Source organism: Schistocerca piceifrons, chromosome 3, assembly GCF_021461385.2.
Source record: "Schistocerca piceifrons isolate TAMUIC-IGC-003096 chromosome 3, iqSchPice1.1, whole genome shotgun sequence".
Lineage (NCBI taxonomy): Eukaryota > Metazoa > Arthropoda > Insecta > Orthoptera > Acrididae > Schistocerca > Schistocerca piceifrons.
Window position 1 is genome coordinate 650,082,123 of NC_060140.1, and position 20,928 is coordinate 650,103,050.

The 20,928-nt window shown below is 42.6% G+C and overlaps 1 protein-coding gene across 1 annotated transcript in view; it reads right to left on the reverse strand.

Annotated features, from left to right (window-relative positions):
* Positions 1-13,209, reverse strand: part of LOC124788941 (glutamate receptor ionotropic, NMDA 2B-like) — a 282,134-nt gene extending 268,925 nt beyond the window's left edge. The window contains exons 1-2 of the mRNA XM_047256228.1: positions 13,201-13,209; positions 12,957-13,140 (exon numbers count right to left, since the gene is read on the reverse strand). Coding sequence (XP_047112184.1) covers positions 12,957-13,140; positions 13,201-13,209 — 193 coding nt within the window. The remainder of the gene's footprint in view (positions 1-12,956; positions 13,141-13,200) is intronic.
* Positions 13,210-20,928: the final 7,719 nt, after the last annotated feature.

A 20,928-nucleotide genomic window follows, 5' to 3' on the forward strand; every position in this document is an offset into this window, starting at 1 on the left:
AGCATTCTTCTCAGGCAATACACTGTTAATTATGTTGCAGTTTTTTAGAATATATAAAAGAAGGAAAACAATTTTAGAAAATGTCTTAAAAATATTTTCCAGATGTGCTTAAACTGAAAAAAGAAAAGAAATACTTCAATTAATCGATGAAAAATGGAAGTATACAAATATTCAGGGAAAGTCAGGAATACAGACATGCAAGTCGCTGAGAAATGAAATAAACAGGAAGCACACGGAAGCCAAGGCGAAATGGATGCATGACGAATGAGAAGAAATCGAGAAAGGAATGATTGTCGGAACGAGTGAGTCAGCATATAGGAAAGTCAAAACAACCTTCGGTGAAATTAAAAGAAAGCGTTGTAACATTAAGAGTGCAACGGGAATCCCACTGTGAAATGCAGAGGAGAGAGGGAATAGATGGGAAAAGTTCATTCAAGGTCGTAAGAGGGGTAAGATTTGTCTGACGTGATAGAAGAAGAAACAGGAGTCGATTTAGCAAAGATAGGGGATCCAGTATTAGAATAAGAATTCAAGAGAACTTTGGAGGACTTAAGAACAAATAAGGCGGAAGGGATAGATAACATTCCATGAGAATTTCTAAAATCATTTGGGGAAGAGGCAACAAAACAACTATTCACGTTGGGCATAGATTATATGAGTCTAGCGATATACCATATGACTTTCGGAAAAATATCATTCACACAATTCGAAAGAAAGCAAGAGCTGACAAGTGCGAGCATTATTGTACACTCGGCTTAACAGCTCATGCATCCAAGTTGCTTACAAGACTAACATACAGAAAAATAGGAAAGAAAGCTGAGGATATTTTAGATGACAATCATTTTGGCTTTACGAAAGATAAAGGCACCAGAGAGGCAATTCCGATTGTGCGTTTGATAATAGAAGTGAGGCTGAAGAAAAATCAAGACTCTGTTCTAGGATTTGTAGACCTGGAAAAAGCGTTCAACAGAGTAAAACGGAGCAAGATGTTTGGAATTCTGAGAAAAATACTGGTAAGGTATATGGAAAGACGGGTTATATACAATTTCTACAAGAGCCAAGAGGGGATAATAAGAGTGGATGACCAAGAACGGACTGTTCGGATTAAAAAGGGTGTAAGACAGGGATGTAGTCTTTTGTACTTACTGTGCAGTCTGTACATCGAAGAAGCAGTGTTGGAAATAAAACAAAGTTTCAAGAGTGGAATTAAAATTCAGGGTGAAAGGATATCAATGATACGATTCACTGATGATATTACCATCCTCACTGAAAGTGAAGAAGAATTGCAGGAATGAACAGCCTAATGAGAATAGAATATACACTCCTGGAAATGGAAAAAAGAACACATTGACACCGGTGTGTAAGACCCACCATACTTGCTCCGGACACTGCGAGAGGGCTGTACAAGCAATGATCACACGCACGGCACAGCAGACACACCAGGAACCGCGGTGTTGGCCGTCGAATGGCGCTAGCTGCGCAGCATTTGTGCACCGCCGCCGTCAGTGTCAGCCAGTTTGCCGTGGCATACGGAGCTCCATCGCAGTCTTTAACACTGGCAGCATGCCGCGACAGCGTGGACGTGAACCGTATGTGCAGTTGACGGACTTTGAGCGAGGGCGTATAGTGGGCATGCGGGAGGCCGGGTGGACGTACCGCCGAATTGCTCAACACGTGGGGCGTGAGGTCTCCACAGTACATCGATGTTGTCGCCAGTGGTCGGCGGAAGGTGCACGTGCCCGTCGACCTGGGACCGGACCGCAGCGACGCACGGATGCACGCCAAGACCGTAGGATCCTATGCAGTGCCGTAGGGGACCGCACCGCCACTTCCCAGCAAATTAGGGACACTGTTGCTCCTGGGGTATCGGCGAGGACCATTCGCAACCGTCTCCATGAAGCTGGGCTACGGTCCCGCACACCGTTAGGCCGTCTTCCGCTCACGCCCCAACATCGTGCAGCCCGCCTCCAGTGGTGTCGCGACAGGTGTGAATGGAGGGACGAATGGAGACGTGTCGTCTTCAGCGATGAGAGTCGCTTCTGCCTTGGTGCCAATGATGGTCGTATGCGTGTTTGGCGCCGTGCAGGTGAGCGCCACAATCAGGACTGCATACGACCGAGGCACACAGGGCCAACACCCGGCATCATGGTGTGGGGAGCGATCTCCTACACAGGCCGTACACCACTGGTGATCGTCGAGGGGACACTGAATAGTGCACGGTACATCCAAACCGTCATCGAACCCATCGTTCTACCATTCCTAGACCGGCAAGGGAACTTGCTGTTCCAACAGGACAATGCACGTCCGCATGTATCCCGTGCCACCCAACGTGCTCTAGAAGGTGTAAGTCAACTACCCTGGCCAGCAAGATCTCCGGATCTGTCCCCCATTGAGCATGTTTGGGACTGGATGAAGCGTCGTCTCACGCGGTCTGCACGTCCAGCACGAACGCTGGTCCAACTGAGGCGCCAGGTGGAAATGGCATGGCAAGCCGTTCCACAGGACTACATCCAGCATCTCTACGATCGTCTCCATGGGAGAATAGCAGCCTGCATTGCTGCGAAAGGTGGATATACACTGTACTAGTGCCGACATTGTGCATGCTCTGTTGCCTGTGTCTATGTGCCTGTGGTTCTGTCAGTGTGATCATGTGATGTATCTGACCCCAGGAATGTGTCAATAAAGTTTCCCCTTCCTGGGACAATGAATTCACGGTGTTCTTATTTCAATTTCCAGGAGTGTAGATAGAGAGTAAATCGAAGAAAGACGACAGTACTGAGAAGCAACAGAAATGATGACAGCGAGAAACTCAGATGTTGAAAATTAAGTGGACTGATAAGGTAAGGAATGAGGAGGTTCTGCGCCGACTCGGAGAGGAATGGAATATATGGAAAACACTGACTAGAGGGAGCTGTAGAGGGCAAAAAATGTAGAGAGAAATTGGAATACATCCAGCAAATAATTGAGGTAGTAGGTTGCAATTGCTACTCTGAGATAAAGAGGTTGGCACGGGAGAGGAATTCGTAGCGGACCGCATCATACCAGTTGAAGACTAATGACTCAAGAAAAATAGGTGAATGTCAAACTGGACTCATGGGGTGATCTGATCTATTATAAAAATAATTACAGCCATTAATATTTGTGGTTAAACCGAGTAAATATCTTAAACAATATTCGCAGTAAGTAACATCTGTGGGGATCTGAGAAAGTAAATGTCAGCAACTAACACTAGTATTAATTCATTTAACCATCACTTACTATTTAGCAAATGCGAAATGGCGACTGTGTGGTGCGCCAACGCTATGGTCTGGTACCTGGGAGTGTTGTACTAGAAGCTCATACCGGCAAACATTTATCCCGAGATTTGATACCATAAATCATGCGACTCCCTGTGATGGAAAATTATAAAAATGAATGAACCTGTGGCAATATATCTGGTCGACTGTTCTGGTAAATCTACAGCAAATGCTAGAGGTGTAAGAAACGTTACTTACCAAGTATTTTTGTAAAGGTGCCTTCATAAAATCATGAGGTAAGTAAAAGCATTCCTATAACTGTCGTTTGCTGTGGCAGACGTGGAACCAGTACGGGAAACATCGGCAGAACAGCAGTTGTGGGTTGCGTGGACTTCGCCTTGAGCAACAAAACCAGGATCATACACTGGATTAACATTTTCAATTTACAACTGTGCTATGGGACATCGTAGCTTCCCGATAGTTTGAGGGCTAATCACGTGAATGATATTTTTTGGAATTCAGAGTTTTTTCAGTTAAAGCACGTTTGACAAATATTTTTAAAAGTTAAAAAAAAATCCCTTTTTCTAAAAAAAATTGCGTTTTAATGAACAGTGCATCATATGAGGATTCACCTGCAACGACAGTGTTTCTAGTAATGGACTACAAACAGCTAAAGCGGCTCGAAGAGTCTTCTTTCATGGAAAAATCCCATCAATTCATAAGTCTTTGTTAGTAAAATTCGCTTTGAAGGTTCTTCAATATTAACAAAGTAAGATTTAGCCGTAGCTGCCCTGTGTACAAAATCGTTAGTATATTTCCTTTTAGCTGCAAGGCACAAGCCAATTTTGACGTCTCATCTGTCGTTCGAAAATTATGAATAATATTTTCGGTAATTCTATGATTGTTTGAGACAATTTCTGAGAATTTGCAGGCGAACATATGTGCGTCCATGTTGCGCTCCTGACCCACCCTAATGCCTGCTGAATAATTATGATGAATACAGTTAGATACAAACAACTTTTTTGGAAGGTAATGGCAGCTCAGAGACATTGCAAATAACAGTAAAAACACTCAATATCCAGTAACCATTTACTTTATCATAAAAATTGTAGCAAATAAAAAAGTCAAGAATGATGAGGTGTTTCCAAAGGCCGCATAGCTTTATTCGCAACTAGAGGTTTCACGACACTATAGACTCAGTTTTATAATGGCTACGTTTTCATAATGTAGTTGAGCAATTACGGAGTGCCAGCATTCGGGAAGTTATTCACGTTAAGAGTCGACATTATTCACGCTAAGACTCAAACCAGTTTGACCATGCGGAACCAAAGTCCCAGAATTGTCATATATGTTCCATGTTTCATTTGAGGAGTACGCTTCCTTTTGTGACAATGTTTTCTATTCATTAATTAGTTAGTTAAATTTTTACTCAATGTGCATACTAGCACGCCATCTTACGTCCTGTGATCACTAACCTCATGCATCTTGTAATAAAAATGTTACTAGGAAACAGTCAATGAAGTTGAATCCCTCGTCAGCCGATCTGAAGAATGCTAGTTAGATTTCGGTTGCTCATTTTTCCTTGTGGTATAAATGAGGACTAGATTGGGACTTCAGACGACTTGGCACTGAGATGCAGACAGAGAATGTTAGGTACTATATTTGTTGAACAGGAAACTCGCGCTACGAAAAATCCTTATTATAGGATGACAGTTCGATCCGCCAATGAACTAACAGCCAATATTTAGATAGACAAGAACAACCGGCGATTTTCAGTTTGTTTATAGTGTCTAAACTGCCCAGACATTTCTGACCACCGATAAATATTGTGTGAAAGTGAAGACAATAATTTTTATCCTTTCTTTCTGAGACTGCGGAATCAACTTAATGTATGTTGGAAAATCAGTCATACCAAGAGCGTGGCTGCACGCAAAAGTTATACCGCAGATTAAAAAAGAGATGAAAGCAAGTACCAGAATTATACAGGGATTAGTTCACCAGACATAGCATACATAGCTTACAGGAGGACCCTGAACAGAGGATTATAAGTAATATCTGAGTATTTATTAAGTGAAGAAGAAAGGAGTGCTTTAATAGAGGAAGATCGACAACAGACGCAGTATTTGTGATGAAACTGTTAATTGAAAAACATGCAGACTTTAATCGAGAGAGACAACTGTCATTTGCTCACTTAGAAAAAGCCTTTGATAACGTTAAGAGCTGCATAGGTCAGAGATTTTAATTATTTGGGATGTGATATTAGAATGAAGTTTTATGAAGTAATGGCCGTCCTACCGAAATGAGTCGTGAGTCATTTACAAACGACAAGAAAGCAAGACCTTGGCAGCTCAAATGAGATTTCTTAGGTCTGTAAAAGGTTATACCAAGGTAGGAAGATTAAGGAACAGTGACTTTAGAAAGAAATTAGAGATGTTTAACGAAAGAAACAAAACTGAACACAACAGAAGAAAATGGAGTGAAGATTTCGACGAATGAATTGCGGCAGACTTCGTTACAAAGTCAGAAATTATAATCATTTACGTCGAAGAAGCCTGAGAAGGCCAAGAAGGAGAGGGGCACAGTACCAGTTAGATGCATAATACTTGATGCACAGTAAAAGAAGGAAGTAACAGTGGTGCGAATAAAGAATAATTTTCTACAACGAAGGTTTCATTAGATATGTCGTTAGGGGAATACAAAAGAATATGTAGCCGATTTAAATTCCTACAGCTGGGGTAATGTCGTATATCAACGGGCAAGTATTGGCCATTTCGTCATTCTTTTTTATTCTGTGCCATCACGACCGCTGTATCAAACGTCTGGTCGATATATCTATTTCGAAACAATGCGAAACGGTTGAAAATACGCTTCACGATGGGAAGTGCGTTGATATCACGCCTAATCACCTTGCGCGTTCAGACAGTCCCGAAGCGTATGCTCTAGTCCGGGTGGTTCCCCCATACGTCACGCACGTTTCAGCCAAGAGCGCGAAACGCGTGTCCCTGATTGCAACTGCCCAGTGCGGTAGGATGGTCTGCGCATTCAGGCCGCTGTGGTTAAAGCCACAAATTCAGTTTCAGTGCCGCGTCCCCCAGGCATTAATCTTCTCGCGAAAATTGGATTCTGCGCTTCAATTGCGGCTGAGGGCAAAGTGCTCCGTTCAGACCAATGTGAGGCCCAAATTGTTAGACTCGAGAGGTGCCAGGGAGCATCTGCTGCTTGCGCTGTGGTGTAGAGTCTAACGTGCGCAACAATCTTAGGGAGGAAGGATGAGGAAACGAAGAAACAACTAAAGAAAGAAAAGAAACGTTGGAAGGCCGAATTTGCCAGAGAATAACACTTAGCTTCGCATGATGTCTCGTGACTAAGTAATGTACGGTGTCAGTAATGAGGGTCAGAGCTTTTTCTTTTTTTTCTGTGGTGCTGTCGGGCGAACACTAGTCAATGATTTATGATCATAGGTTTTCGCAGCTGGCTTCATAGTCCATGAAATTATTCTACTTTGCAAACCGCATTTTTTTCCTTTTTCCCTTTTTCGCCTTTTTCTGTTTCTCTACGGGGTCGACATTGTTACGCAGGTTGTCTCGAAATGTACCTTACAACTTCAGTGTGGTGTACCACAAAAACTAATTAAGATATTCGCACTATGCTCGGGTTCTGTGACAGACAAACTCATAATGTTTTATTTGTGTGTGTGTTCCGGGTCGTCCTGAATGAAACATAATGACAAAGCTTCAGGAAAACGCTCAGCGTGTGGAATGATTTTGTTAGACCAAATCGGACACACAGGTTCAAAGGAACTTCCAAACACGGAATAGGAAGCACCCACCGTCGTGGAGGTCGATACACCGGTGGTACAGGAATTTTACGCAGACAGGAAGCGTTGATGTGAAACATGATACTGGAGCATCTGGAACAAGTGAAGCCGATACAGCACGGGTTGGATGTGGCAGGAGCTGCAGATCCCTAGGGTAACCGTACACCGCGTCCTTGGAAATGTCTATAGATGCACCCAAACCGGGTGCAACTGTTAAATGCATTGAAACCACGCTACAAGCCACAACGTATGCATTTCTTTACCGTTTAGAGGAAGACGAAAATTTTCTAAACCACCCATTATTTTCTGACGAAGCAACATTTCACGTATGAGATTTTCACTCTGCAGCGGAATGTGCGCTGATATGAAACTTCCTGGCAGATTAAAACTGTGTGCTGGACCGAGACTCGAACTCGGTCTCGGTCCGACACACAGTTTTAGTCTGCCAGGAAGTTTCAACATTTCACGTGTTTGCTAATGTAAACCAACACAGTATTCGACTGAGCGAGGTTGCGCAGTGGTTAGCACAGTGGACTCACATTCGGGAGGACGAATGTTAAAACACGTGTCCGGCCATTCTGAATTAGATTTTCCGTGATTTCCCTAAATCGCTTCAGGCAAATGCTGGGATGGTTCCTTTGAAAGGGCAAGGCTGATTTCCTTCCACAACTTCCCCCAATCCGATGGGACCGATGACCTCACAGTGTGCTCCCCTCCCCCCACATCAACCAACCAACCACAATATTCGCATCTGGGGCACAACCAATCCTTATCCTCAGGCAGAAGAGGTGTGTGACAGACTGAAAGTGAATGTGTGGTGTTGTTTCACGGTTGATCGCATTGTCGATCTATTTTTGTCTCATAAAAAACAGTTAATTGCTGATGTGCTATAACTGTTTGCGCCTACATTGCTGGCTGACTGCCAAGGCAGTCGTTTTCGGACAAGATAGTGTATCGCCACTTTGGGCTGAGACTGTGCGAGATATTCTAGACCAGGGTTACAAGATCGCTGAGTTGTTAGAGTTAGTCAAGTTCCCTGGTCTTGGTCGCCTGGATTTCTTTCTACGGGGGTATATCAAGGACAGAGACTGTAAAATAGCTGTCAACCATATCAATGATTTAAAGAACCGAATGGTTGCCAATTGTGTCAGTTGATGCAGATATGTAGGCAAGTATGGATAATGCTTGAGTACAGACTGGACGCTCTGCGTCCCACCAAAGGCGCACATGTTGGAATTCCTTGAATATCACAAACATTTTGGGAGATAATGTGCCATGTAAGGCAAAAGTTGTGTGAATATTTTAATCAGTTTGAATGCTATAACACATTAAAATAGTAGCGTACCTTTCGAAACACCCTTTATATCATGGAATTTGTTGGCCGGATGACCTCCCTGATGCCCCTCCCCCTCCCCTTTTTCCTTCCGGAAAGCAATTTTTGTGCCGCGTCTGGTGGAGATATTGTGGTGAAGTTTGATAACGTGGGTATCAATCCTGTATTTGCCTAGTTGAATGTGAGAATTCGCCTAAAAACCACACCCAGGACGGATGGCTTAGCAGCTCTCGTTATTAATTCGTGAGCCGGATGCGATCCGCGGCTGGCTCACTTCCCCATGTCCCAGAAGCAGGCGCGTTAGCGCTCTCGGGTATCCTGACGTGTAAAAATATTGTAAAAGACTGAATCAACGTTTCGACCTCAATTTGCAAGTGGTCTTCATGTGGGTATATAATAATAGCACGGCAATACAATTCGACACTTATAGACTACTTTCACTCATAACCCTCCAAGTCCTTAAAAGGAGAGTAAAAAATTAAGCGTTTTTAATATTATCCATTTTACGAGCGTGAAGCGGCGGAGACAAAAGACGGTCGACAATGTCCAATGGAGTGGCGTTGTGGTTCAGTTAGTAGCTGCGCATGTGCACTGGTATCTCGCTACAGCAGCTTACAGATACGGCAGTACACAAGGAAAAACCTCAACTGGACACTTGGCGCCCACATATAACGAAGAGGAGACGATATAGCGCGCTGTTGCGATGTATGATACCCGACTGACAAGAACAGAAGTGGACGATTCTTATGGAAGGTGAGGATTCATAGAAATTTTTATCAACGCCGCTAATGTGCTGCCAGAGGCTTTAGTACTTAAATCATACGAACGAAGTGTCGAAAACCTGAGGTGAGACCACTGTCGCTCGAAATGTGTTGTTGTATTGTATGAAGTACAGATAAAATGTTACTATTACTGTTACTATTTGTTGATAGTATTGGAATTTTATTGGTTTACATTGAAGATAGAAGTCAGCAACCATCATTGCGGTTCATGTTTGTGAACTCCTTTAATATCTCGAGCGCTTCTCTTATCTTCTTTTGGCACGTAAAAGATTGTCTAGCTGGTACGTAAGACACATTGAACTGTATATGTTAGCCACATAAATTTATATTTTCTGCCACTGTGAATTCATTATGGCCTCCCAGTCGTATCAGACGTTTGCGTTTTCAGTCATATCCTGATCAGTCAAATAGTCTCTCCCTTCCTCGCTCCCCCTCCCCTTGAAGAGCCTTTAGCGTATCATCGACTGCGTATTAGGTGGACCCTAGCCGTTCTACAAATTTATTATTGCTCCAATACATCGTCTGATACCCACTCGGCGAAGAATTATTTTCCCGACATGTTGGGCGTCTCTTGCACGTATGGTAGAAGAGTTGTGCGTACTTCATCCATCTTCTAGTGTCAGTCTTTTCTGTTCTTCGTGGAATCAGCACCTCATCCATAACCTGGGCTTCTTTATTTGTCACCACTCCTGTGGCTTGATGCGGCCCACCACGGATTCCTGTTCTGTGTTGACATCTTCACCTCAGAGTAGCATTTGCAACCTACATCCTTAATTACTTGTTGGGTGTATTCCAAACTCTGTCTTTCCGTACATTTTTTTACCCTCTACAACTCCCACTTATACCATGGACGTTACTCCGTGATGCATTAACACACGTGCTATCATCCAGCCGCCTTCTTCTTGTCATTGTTTTCCATTAGTTCCATTCTTCGGCGATCCTGTGAAGAACCTCTTCATTTCTTATCAGCTTACCAAACCTTCAATGTCCTTCTATAGCAGCACTTCTCAAACGCTACGATTCTCATCCTTTCGGATTCCCCAGCAGTCTATGGTTCTGATCCTAATTCCTTTTATCTTTCTTCGGTATATCACCAAAAATTAATCTATGCTCCTTAAACTGTTCGTTCTGTTCGATAGGTCTTCTAAACCTTTTCCTTCACTTTCGCTGAGGACAGCAATGTCGTTAGCGAATCTAGTTGTTGATATCCATTCATCCTGAACTTTAATCCCATTCTTAAGCCTTTCTTTTACTTGCATTACTGCTTCTTCGATGTCTAGATTGAACGGTAGGGACAACAGACCGATCTTAAACCATTTGTAACCCGAGCACTTCATTCTTCGTCTTTCAGACTTATCGTTCCCTCTTGTTTCTTGCACATATAGTATTTTACTCGTCTTTCCCTGTAACTTACTCCTGTTCTTGTTACAATTTCGAACATTTTACATTGCCATACGCTTTCTCTAGGTCGACAAATCCTGTGACCACTCCTCGAAATTTTGTAAGTCTTGCATCCATCATCAGCCTTATGTCAGAACTGTTTCTTTGATTCCTTTACCTTCCCTAAAGCCAAACTCTTTGTCTTCAGACAGATCCTCAAGTTTCTTTTCCAATCTGCTGTATGTTACTACTGTCAGCAACTTGGCTGCATGAGCTGTTAAGCTGGATGTGCAATAGTTTCCGCAGTTATATGCCCGTGTTATATTCGCAGCTGTGTAAATGATAGTTTTCAGAAAGTCTGACACCAACTTGAATAATAATTTAGTTACCACGTCTCCCAATGATTTAAAAATTTCATGAGAATGTTACCTATCGTTTCTATCTTATTTGATCGTAAGTGCTCCAAATCTCTGTTAGACGTTGACTCTAGTTGGTTGGTTAGTTAGTTGCATATTTCAGGTATCATTTGAACGATTATTTTATCGAAATTATGTATAATGAATTAGCTTACAGTATATGTGTACATGCTTAGTGTTAATATTTACATACTTCTTTTTAGTCGTATTGGATATCCGATGTCTTCAATACAGATTCTCATTCTTCATCTATCAAGACATCAGACAGTTCCTCGCTATCGACTGCAGTTAACAGTGGAATTCCCATTGCACTCTTCATGGTGCCACCCTTGCTTTTAATCCCATCTAAGGTTTTTCGATTTCTTTTCAGCAGTCGTTTTGTCTTGCCTTATCTGCAATTACACTCGTAAGTGGCTTACATAGATGTATTCCTGTCTTTTGCTAAACATTGTATTTCCTTCTTCAGTTTGCGAAATTCTTCAGTTACTCTAGTTTTCTTCGCAATTACCCACATTGCAGCTATGTTTGTCAGTCCAGTTTCTGAGATTTCCGTTTTTAGAGATTTACATCCTCTTCAGTTTAACTGCCTATTGGGTATTCATTATCTCAGTATCTGCAGCCTCAGAGATCTTTCAAAGCATCTCATCATTCCTCAGTACTTCAGTATTCTTCTCCCTTGCCCGAATCTACGTCTGCTATGGAGTACGTCTTACAATCCTATATCTGAGAAAAAAATTCTCTGCCTGGTTGTTATGTAATCCAACTGAAATCTTCACGTATCTCCAGACCTTTTCCAAGTATACTTCCTCCTCTTGCGATTTTTGCACGATGTGTTCGTTATTGCTAGATGGAATGTATTACAGAACTCAAGTAGTCTTTCTTCTCTCATTCGTACTCCCTGCCCGTATTCTCCCGTCACTCCGCCTTCAGTATCTTCCCCTATCACAATAGCTATTCTTTCATTATTATTGGAGTATCATCTCCCTTTTCATGATGAATTACCCCTTCAATATTCTTATTTACTTTTTCAATCTCTTCATTTTTTGCTTGTGACGTCGTCATGTAAACCAAACTGTTATTGTAGGCTTTGATTTTCTGTCGATTCATATGAGGTTAACCCTATTTCTCAACCTTTACAATAACCTAGCCTCTGCTCTGTCTTCTATTTACAGTGAATTCTATCCTTTGTACTATTTTTCCTATATATAAGAAACCTTGCCTAAGACACTGTGAGAATGCATACTATAGTTCTAAATCTTAAACATGGCTGCGAATCAGCAACTGTGTAAATCTGAAGAGGCTGAAAAAATCAGCGAATCAGTTGCAAAATAAAGGCTTTTTAGTCCTTGACCTAAATTTCAATATTTCTAAAAATGTCTTCTTCAGCAAGGGTATTACATCACGTGATGGTACATTAGAATAGCTGAAGCCGAGATGCTCTTGTCATATATAAAATTGACAAAAACAAGAATTATGCCAAACCATGGCTTTAGATAGCAGCCAGATTACATTTAACGTACTTCAGAGTGAATGCTCACTGGTAAATGCCCACAGGTAGAGGCTCTTGCCAAAATAAACTTATAACAGGAGTCACGTGATAAAATATTTGCATACGTCAAGTGTACATCATGCCAGAGACAGAGGGCAGCTGTTACGAATTATCCCAAGCATGGCTTGGGATAGTTCTTGTTTTGTCAATTTCATATATGACAAGAGCCGCCCGTCTTTAGTTATTCTAATGTACCATCGTGTGATGTAACAAGGCCCACTCCTTCTGAAGAAGACAATTTTTAAAAATATCGAAATCTGGGTCAAGAGCTAATAATCCTTTATTTTGCAGCTGGTTGGCTGGGTTTTTCAACAGCTTCTAACATTATTTCTGGTACACCAAAATGCAATAACGGGAACCAAAACATGGTGCGACACATTTTATTTGTAGAGTTGTATATACTGGCGTGGCTGGTTGCGATCAGAGCTCATGAGGCTACTCACCCAGAAAAGCGGTAGGCGAGATGATGCCAGTCCTCTTGGCGACCAGGATGGCGATGCCCGTCTCCATGAAGGGAACCGTGAAGTCCACGGCGTTCTCACGCTCCGAGTTTATCATCAGAGACGTCATCACCATGTCCGTCTTGCGGTTCACCAGGTCCGCGATCAGACCGTTCCACTTGCCGTTCTGCAAAAGGCCGGAACACTGACGTCAGCACAAAAGGATAGAAGACAGCTTTTGTATTACGAATAACATTTTTGCATAGTCTCAAAGTACTCATTGAAAGTGGGAGTGATCATTCGAAAAATATCCATTAAAAACATTAGAGTAACCCTATAGAACACTCGTGAAGTCCCGCTATTATTATCAAAAATCATAATTTGAAAACTGTTGGAGGTAGTTGTTAACGTATAGCATCTCTTAAAGTTTTTACTTATATGCCAGCATTTCCATGTGCGTCCCCCTCGTCGTTCATAGAACATCAATGAGATATTCGGTTGCTGCCCCTGTATGAGTCAGAACTGCTGCATCAACAGTTATAATTGTTTCGTTGATTCGTGAACAAAGTGTAGCAATGTCACTGACTGATGTTTTGTAAACGCGATACTTGATGTAATCCCACAAAAACAAGTCTAAAGGTGTGACATTGGGAGAGCATGGTGATATTGCGATGCGACCATCACGACCTATCCACATCTCATGAAATGTGTAATTCATCACGTCCCCAGTTCAAACCCCAATTTTACCTATAGGGGTTGCATTGAAATGCAGCTTGCGCTCGGTCAACACATGCTTCAAATACACGGGGATGTCCACTTCGAGGAAGGTCTTCGATACTGCCTGTCTCTTTAAAGTTTTAAGAAATACACAGACATGTTTTATTCGATCTTTGACGAAAGTAGTCTTCAGCACACCTTTGCAGTCGTGGCCGTTGTTGACGTTTCGACACTGGAGCCGATACCTGTCAATCGCGAAGCTGGCATCACGAGCCTGAATGCACCCTGGTCCAGTCCTCCCACCAAGGAAAATCCCTGGCAGTACCGGGAATCAGACCCGGGTCCCCCATATGATGGTCTGTCGCGTTGACCACTCGGCTACCGAGGTGGACCTTACATATATAATGGGAATCCTTGGTAATCTTCATAATCTCAAGTATAGTAATGAAGTACGTGTTTTTTGCCAAAGGTGATTGAGGGTACTGCCTCCTCAGTTTTACGCTAATTCTATGCCCCGTCTTAATTTTCTTCATCTATAAAAGGCCCTTATTGTAATAGTGGTACTGAAGAGATGGCACAATTTATCTGCACAAACCCCAAAAATACAAAACACTGATCTAAATCGTAACCATGTCTAATTCAAAATCGTAGTATCCGGAATAAAACGGAAACCGGCCGAAGCTCATAACACAAACAAACCAAGTTAGTTGCGAAGCCCGTTCGTTGTATGCATGGACAGTAGCTGAAAGCTGGACATGTAGCGCAAACACATGGATTTTAAACCTTGTGGCTGTGCATACAAAGCTGTTATTTGTTCCTTTTTAGTTTGTTTTCCTTTCTTTCTGGTTACGCTACCTTTTTAAAGTCATTAATAATTTCTTCTTGAGTGAGGGTGCGACGGAATATTTGACGTCGGAGCAGGTGTGGCTTAGGTGTAGCGTTCAGAGGCTGCACGCAGGTTCCAAGTGCGCAGGTGTGTCTTCTGACTGAATGCCCGCATCATGTGCTGGTGGTATCCCTCTCGGAAAGGAGGCACCTACCTGCATCAGTGGAAATCGGCTGATGAAAATCCTCTTGCAAGGTACAGGACGAGTCACCCTGTTCTATAGCCCTTGGAGACGCTTTATACGTGGTGTTTCACAATTTCATGTTGCTCACTTGTAGAGGTTGTAGATGGGAATAGTAGGTCAAGTTTTACATAACCGGAAACGTCATGCAACTATGCTAAAGAGCGTTAGAGTTACAGGCGCCGGCGTCTGCAAATATATGTGTGTACAGGGTGATTTCGTGATGATGTTACAAACTTTCTAGGATGATGAAGGAGGATGAGTGTATCAATTTGAGGTAAGGGTCCCTGTACCGGAAACGAACGAGTCGAAAGTTATAAGCGAAAACCGCTCTGATACCTCTGCTACTGGAATACATGTATTGGTAGTGTTGTTGCTAAGATTGTAGGATATGAAACTTTTAGAGATGCTAATATGGACCAAAACAAGGAAGAAACGTCCAGTAAACATAGGCTCTAAAGCGCATACATAAGGAGCTACTGTGAAACGCATCTTCTCTATTGAACAAATGCTCATAGCACTTAAGATATACATCTTAGACCCCACATTTCCCGGATTTTTTCTTGTTTTTGGCCCATACTACCACCTCCGAAAGTTGCCTACCTTACAATCTTAGCAACAACAGTACCAGTATACGTATTCCAATGTCAGAGGTACGGAAACTCTTTTCACTTATAGCTTTTGACTCGTTCGTTTCCGGTGCAGTGACCCTTACATCAAATAGGTACATTTATCCTTCTTAACATCATCACGAAATCACCCTTTATATACATAAATTTATAGGCATCTGCTTGTAGCTTTGATGCTATGTAGCATCGTTGAGTGTCGTTCCCGGACATGGGTTCCTGTGTAATACTTGATCTTCTAAGTCCCCTCTATAATCTCTAGAAGTGTGTAATATGAATTGTGGAACACCCTGTACGCATGTCTGCCTTATTCCTCTCCCAGAGATTCCTGGTTTGTCCGTATTCCCGCAGGGTTAATTAGAACCACATACTGTGGTGGCATGGGGTCTCGTCTGTCGCTTGCAGAGGCGTTCTTGGTGGAAACAACCACATTGGTGTGCCGTCGGCAGTGTAAACAGGAATATCACGGAAGTGTCACCTTTGAAAACTTTGTATGTTGAACAGTAGCGAGTTGCTTCATTGTAATGTCACATACAAAATAACTCAATAAAATTAGCAGGTAAGTTTCTTGCTGCTGACATCGCAATGAACGTCATCACATAACCACCTGAGCACTGATGGTGTGGCTGTGACGTTAAAATGTACATTGCTGCAATAAAAAGGCTGTAAAAGACAGTAGATGGGTGTTATTGCTCCGTTTGACTACTGTTTAAGCGGATCTGCTAATGATGGAATTATAAAACTCTGAAATGCGTGTTGGAAAGATAAATAAATGTAACAAGTATTTATGTACTTAAAATTGCTAAAATCATAATACTGTGAATAATTTGTGGACACATTGTACCTTACTCTTACAGTTAATGCAGTTCTAAGAATATTTTTATAGGTAAAAATAGTGTATTTTTTAGTGGCACATTTCATCCATAATATTCACAGGTTAACCTGAAGTGATTGTCTCTGTTGTGGTGGTGGACGTTCTCTAACAACTGACGCCTTGAAGTCTGCTACCCGTCTGGCGGAGTTCGTACAACACTCCAGCCAGCTCCGTGGCTTAGCAAACCGGAACCTGACAGGCCGCCGTATCGGTTTACACGGCTAACTGGTGTGTTCGCCATGCTACGCTTCACGCAGCTCGACCATTTAACATACTCCGATGGATTTTTATAGCCATAATAATCTAGGACGTCCGTTTGAAGAGGCTTGTATCTATACAATGAAACCTCGTTTATTCTGCTCTCGTTAATATAGATCTCCTTTTCATCAGGATCGGCATTTTTTAAACTACAATAGCTGGACAGTGTTCGATACTTCATAGGTAATAGCAGCTACAGTCGACGACGATAATTCTTAAATTGAAATTCAGCGTACCACCGTATTCGGATCCTGCCAAGTACAACTTTGGCAAGTTAACACTGTGTTCTACAGAACTGTATTGCCTCCCTTTGTTGTGGGCGCAAAATGGCGTCAAAGAGCAAGAAGGTGGCAGTGTCAATAGACAAAAATATGTGCTCTCACCGTTGGAATGATTTATAATGATGTTCTGAACTAGATCGGAAACAACGACTTGTAAAAAAAAGTATTGCTAGAAGCTTGAAGGTTTGTCAGTTACAGGTTTTTATCAGGAACTGAAAAGAAAGAACAGGAGAGAAAAAAGTATTTTCGCACTTGTGTACTCGATATTTTATGTTGACTGTAATCCCAACATACGTTTCGGCAAAGTGCTGCTGACCTCTTCAGCAGTGGCTTTTTGTAGTTTTTGGGACCCTACAGCTACGTGAATTATAAAACCTTTGATAGAATATAAAGGCATACAGACCTGTAACACAACAAGATTCCGCCTTAAGCCGTTATCAAGTACTAGGCTTTAATAACTGAACTTATCTGCGGACGGACGGTCTCACCAGAATACATATAACACACCCGATCATACTACAGTAATACCATTGTATCTGTAGCTATATTTTGCTGATTTTCGTAGAACTGCAGTTGAGGATCACTCATGGCCCTTGACGGACATTAACACTGTCTAAAAAAACGTGAAGCACCCAGAAGACATGGTCGGATTTTACTGCATCTTCATACACATACGAGTACACACCATAAGCGTATAGGCAAATGTTAATTCATTTTCGTGCAACTGCAGATGAGAGTTGTTTGCGTGCCAGTGGTCGACATGAACAGTGCCTGAAAAAAGTGAAAGACCCACCGGACATGGTTGGATTTTAATTTCTATCCGTAGACACACACACCTTTGCGTACATGAACTAATACATAATCAGAGGTGCAATTCTCTGCGACAGGTAGAAAACCCACCTGAATTAATTAGCGTTGTTCGTATTTAATATTGTTGTCAGGCTTGATAGGGTATATAAGGGGCGTGCACAGTGTCAGAATTTGAGGGATCACGTGAAGGATACGGAGATACCGTGTACTAGTATGAGATAGCGTAATCAGCAGAGACAGATTTTGAGACAGTGTTATAAGAGAATCGATAGAAATTAAAATGGCCGACGATCTTATGAACCGTGACACAGGGTACCAGCTAAGCAGAGCCTGGGATCCGGCTCTGGAACTGTTAAAGGAGCTGGCCCCCAGCTGCAACACTACACAAACAGAAGAACCAGAGACATGGAGATGGAAAACGAGCCCCTGACGGACTACCAGGCGCACCAGACCGAAGATGGAACACCCAGAAGTGGGACTGGTGGGCGCGGACCGCAGAGGGAACATCCAGAGCCGCAGCGGACGAAAAACGGAGCGGCAACGCTCCAACAGGTCGTGGTGAGCGGGCGCGGACCGCAGGGGGAACGCTTGGTACCCCAGACCGTAGATGAAACCCCCAGGAGCGGGTTTGGTGGGCGCGGACCGCAGAGGGAACACCTAGAACCGCAGCGGACGGAAAACGGAGCAGCAACGCTCCAGCAGGTCGCAGGGAATGGGTGCGGACCACAGAGGAAGCGCCTGCAGCCGTTGGTGGAGGGGGAAGGCCGTAGGCATAAATACTGGACCAGGTCCACTCGAGGAGCAGTCTCAGGTCGCACCTGATGAAGGTCACGAGCTACGTGACCGAAATATCGTGCAAGTACGACGCTGATATCCGGCAGAACACCTGACAACCCAAGATGTCAGCATAGACAGACTTTGAAAGGGGACTCATAGTCGGTCTTCATTTGGCCAGCTGGTCGAATAGTGCAAAATCCAGATTTGTGGGGCCTTCAGAGGGACAGTCACTGCATGTTGGACTACAGTGGAACGTGTGAGTAGGCGTACTCACCGTCCGACCACCACAAAGGAGAAATACCAAGCTTATCGCGAAAGACCGTTGAGAAAGTTTAGAAAATTGACGTTTTCAGTTGACTCCAGAATGTCCTACTACCGCCAATGAACATTTGGCGTAAGGATAGCGAAGAAAAGGTAAGGGAAATTAGAGCTTGTACGGACGCTTAAAGACAGCCGTTTTTCCTCACCCCATATGCGGGTAGAAGAGGAAAGGAAATAACTAGAATGGTACATGGTATCCCCCGCACGTACGTAGACGAAAATGCAATGTGTTTCCTTGTGTATTTGTTTTCAAGTCGGGAACAAACGGAGTTCGTGAAAATGCGTTTTCCTCATACCAAAAGGTTATACGTTAGATCCTGCGACGCAAATAGCTTATGAACTGGAAACATCTATCCCTCTACAGCCAGTTACTACGTAGTACCAAAATGAAGCAGCTAAACAGAATATAGCTTTGAAAATTACGCAAGCTTCTGGTACCACTTGGAAGTCAGAGATATTTGCGTAAAATGGCATAAGATATTTAAACACACACACACACACACACACACTCACACACACAGTATTGGTTGAGGGCAATGGTGGTCAACTGGCTGGTTACTACCGATTGGGACAGTGATGGTGTCAGTTTGCTGGATGACCACCATTGTCCTGCATACTATTGGGTGGGCCAGTTTACAGGGTGACTCCCAATGGTAATGATGACGTCTGTGTCAACGATAAGCTACTGCAATGAGTCTTCCAGCTTTTATAACATCCCACCACTCTGAGTCACTAAGCAAAAATGTGATTACTAAGTGTTAGTCAGGAAGTTGTAACTTGTTATTGATGTACACATCGCATTTTGAGTTTTTCACATTCACAAACTGAATAATGAAGCAAACTCAATCTCTGTAACAGGGAGCAGAAAGGCGTACTCTAGGAACTACGTGCCTTAATATGCAATAATTTTTTTCACTCTTTAAGGTGCACATAATAATTCAATATGCCGCGATTCTTAGACAATACAACACTTGTCACCATTTACCTGCTGCGTTTGGCAACGTTTTACCAAATGCGTCCAAACAGGACCAACGTGCTGTTATTCTTTTCTTGGCTTCCGAAGGACAAATGCCGGCAGGCATCTATTGGAAAATGAAGAATGTGGCCTGTGCAGTATTCATTCCCTCCTTCTCTCACATGTTGTCAATATTGTTTTGAGTACGCTACAGGAGTTTCAGTGGAAAGCTCTTACACATTCTCCGTAAAGTCCCAAGAAATACATTCGTGGGCGTCGATTGCTTCAGACGAAAAGGTGAATGCCTGTATGCAATCTTGATTCCGTCAACAACCACAAATATTTTTCCATGAAGGTACTGACCGTCTTGTCTAACAGTGAGATAAATGTATTAACAATTATGGCGATTAATTTTCAAATATTAAACAGTTTACTTACTTTCTTCCCATCTGTCTCGTTTTCATTTGACTGCCCTTACAATGAGCTAAACTTCCCCGAAATTCTCCCAATGTCTTGCTCATGAACAAAGAAAGCAATACGTACGAACAAATTTGTCCTGAAGCTATTCCAAGAAGATCTGAAATATGTAATGTAACTCAAGAAAACAGGTGTACGATTTACGAAAGTTGTTGTGATTGTAATTCCTGTTTATAAAATTTAAGAGCAACGATATATTCGCATCTGGAAACAAGAAATTAGCAAGTCAGGCTGTGGAAACTTTCCCAAGGACAATCATTCTGCTAATACAGTTTCTTATTTAACACTCATTTGAGTTAACTTTTTTTCTGTTTCCCTAGCACCGAGAATTTTCAAAATTATTTCAATATTGGTATTACTGGCATCCCCAAATACTGGATCGTTCTTGGGGGTAGTTTCCTTAGGCCTAAAGAATGCGATTTCTTGACGCTCAGCATATGTTACAGAGAGTATGAAAGAAATACGAACGAAGACATTATCTTTCGAAACTTCCACTTTCTCTTCTGACACAGTTAGATGTATTCACTTACGTTCCTAGATACTGTCAGAAAAATCAGTTGACAAAATGTCTTTTAAGTGCAGTCTCTGTACATTTCAACTCCGCCGGTGTATTTCAAATCGTAATTCTAGGAAGTTCGCTCCGTTACACACCCTATAACACTGCTCACGTATGTGACACCCAGATAAGTAGGGCTAACAGGGAATATTGAATATAGACAAGGAAAGGCAGTAAAGGTGGTCACAGGTGTGTTTGATTCATGAGAGAGTGTCACGGACTTAGTGACGAGCCTGGCAGACGTTTCAAGACAGAT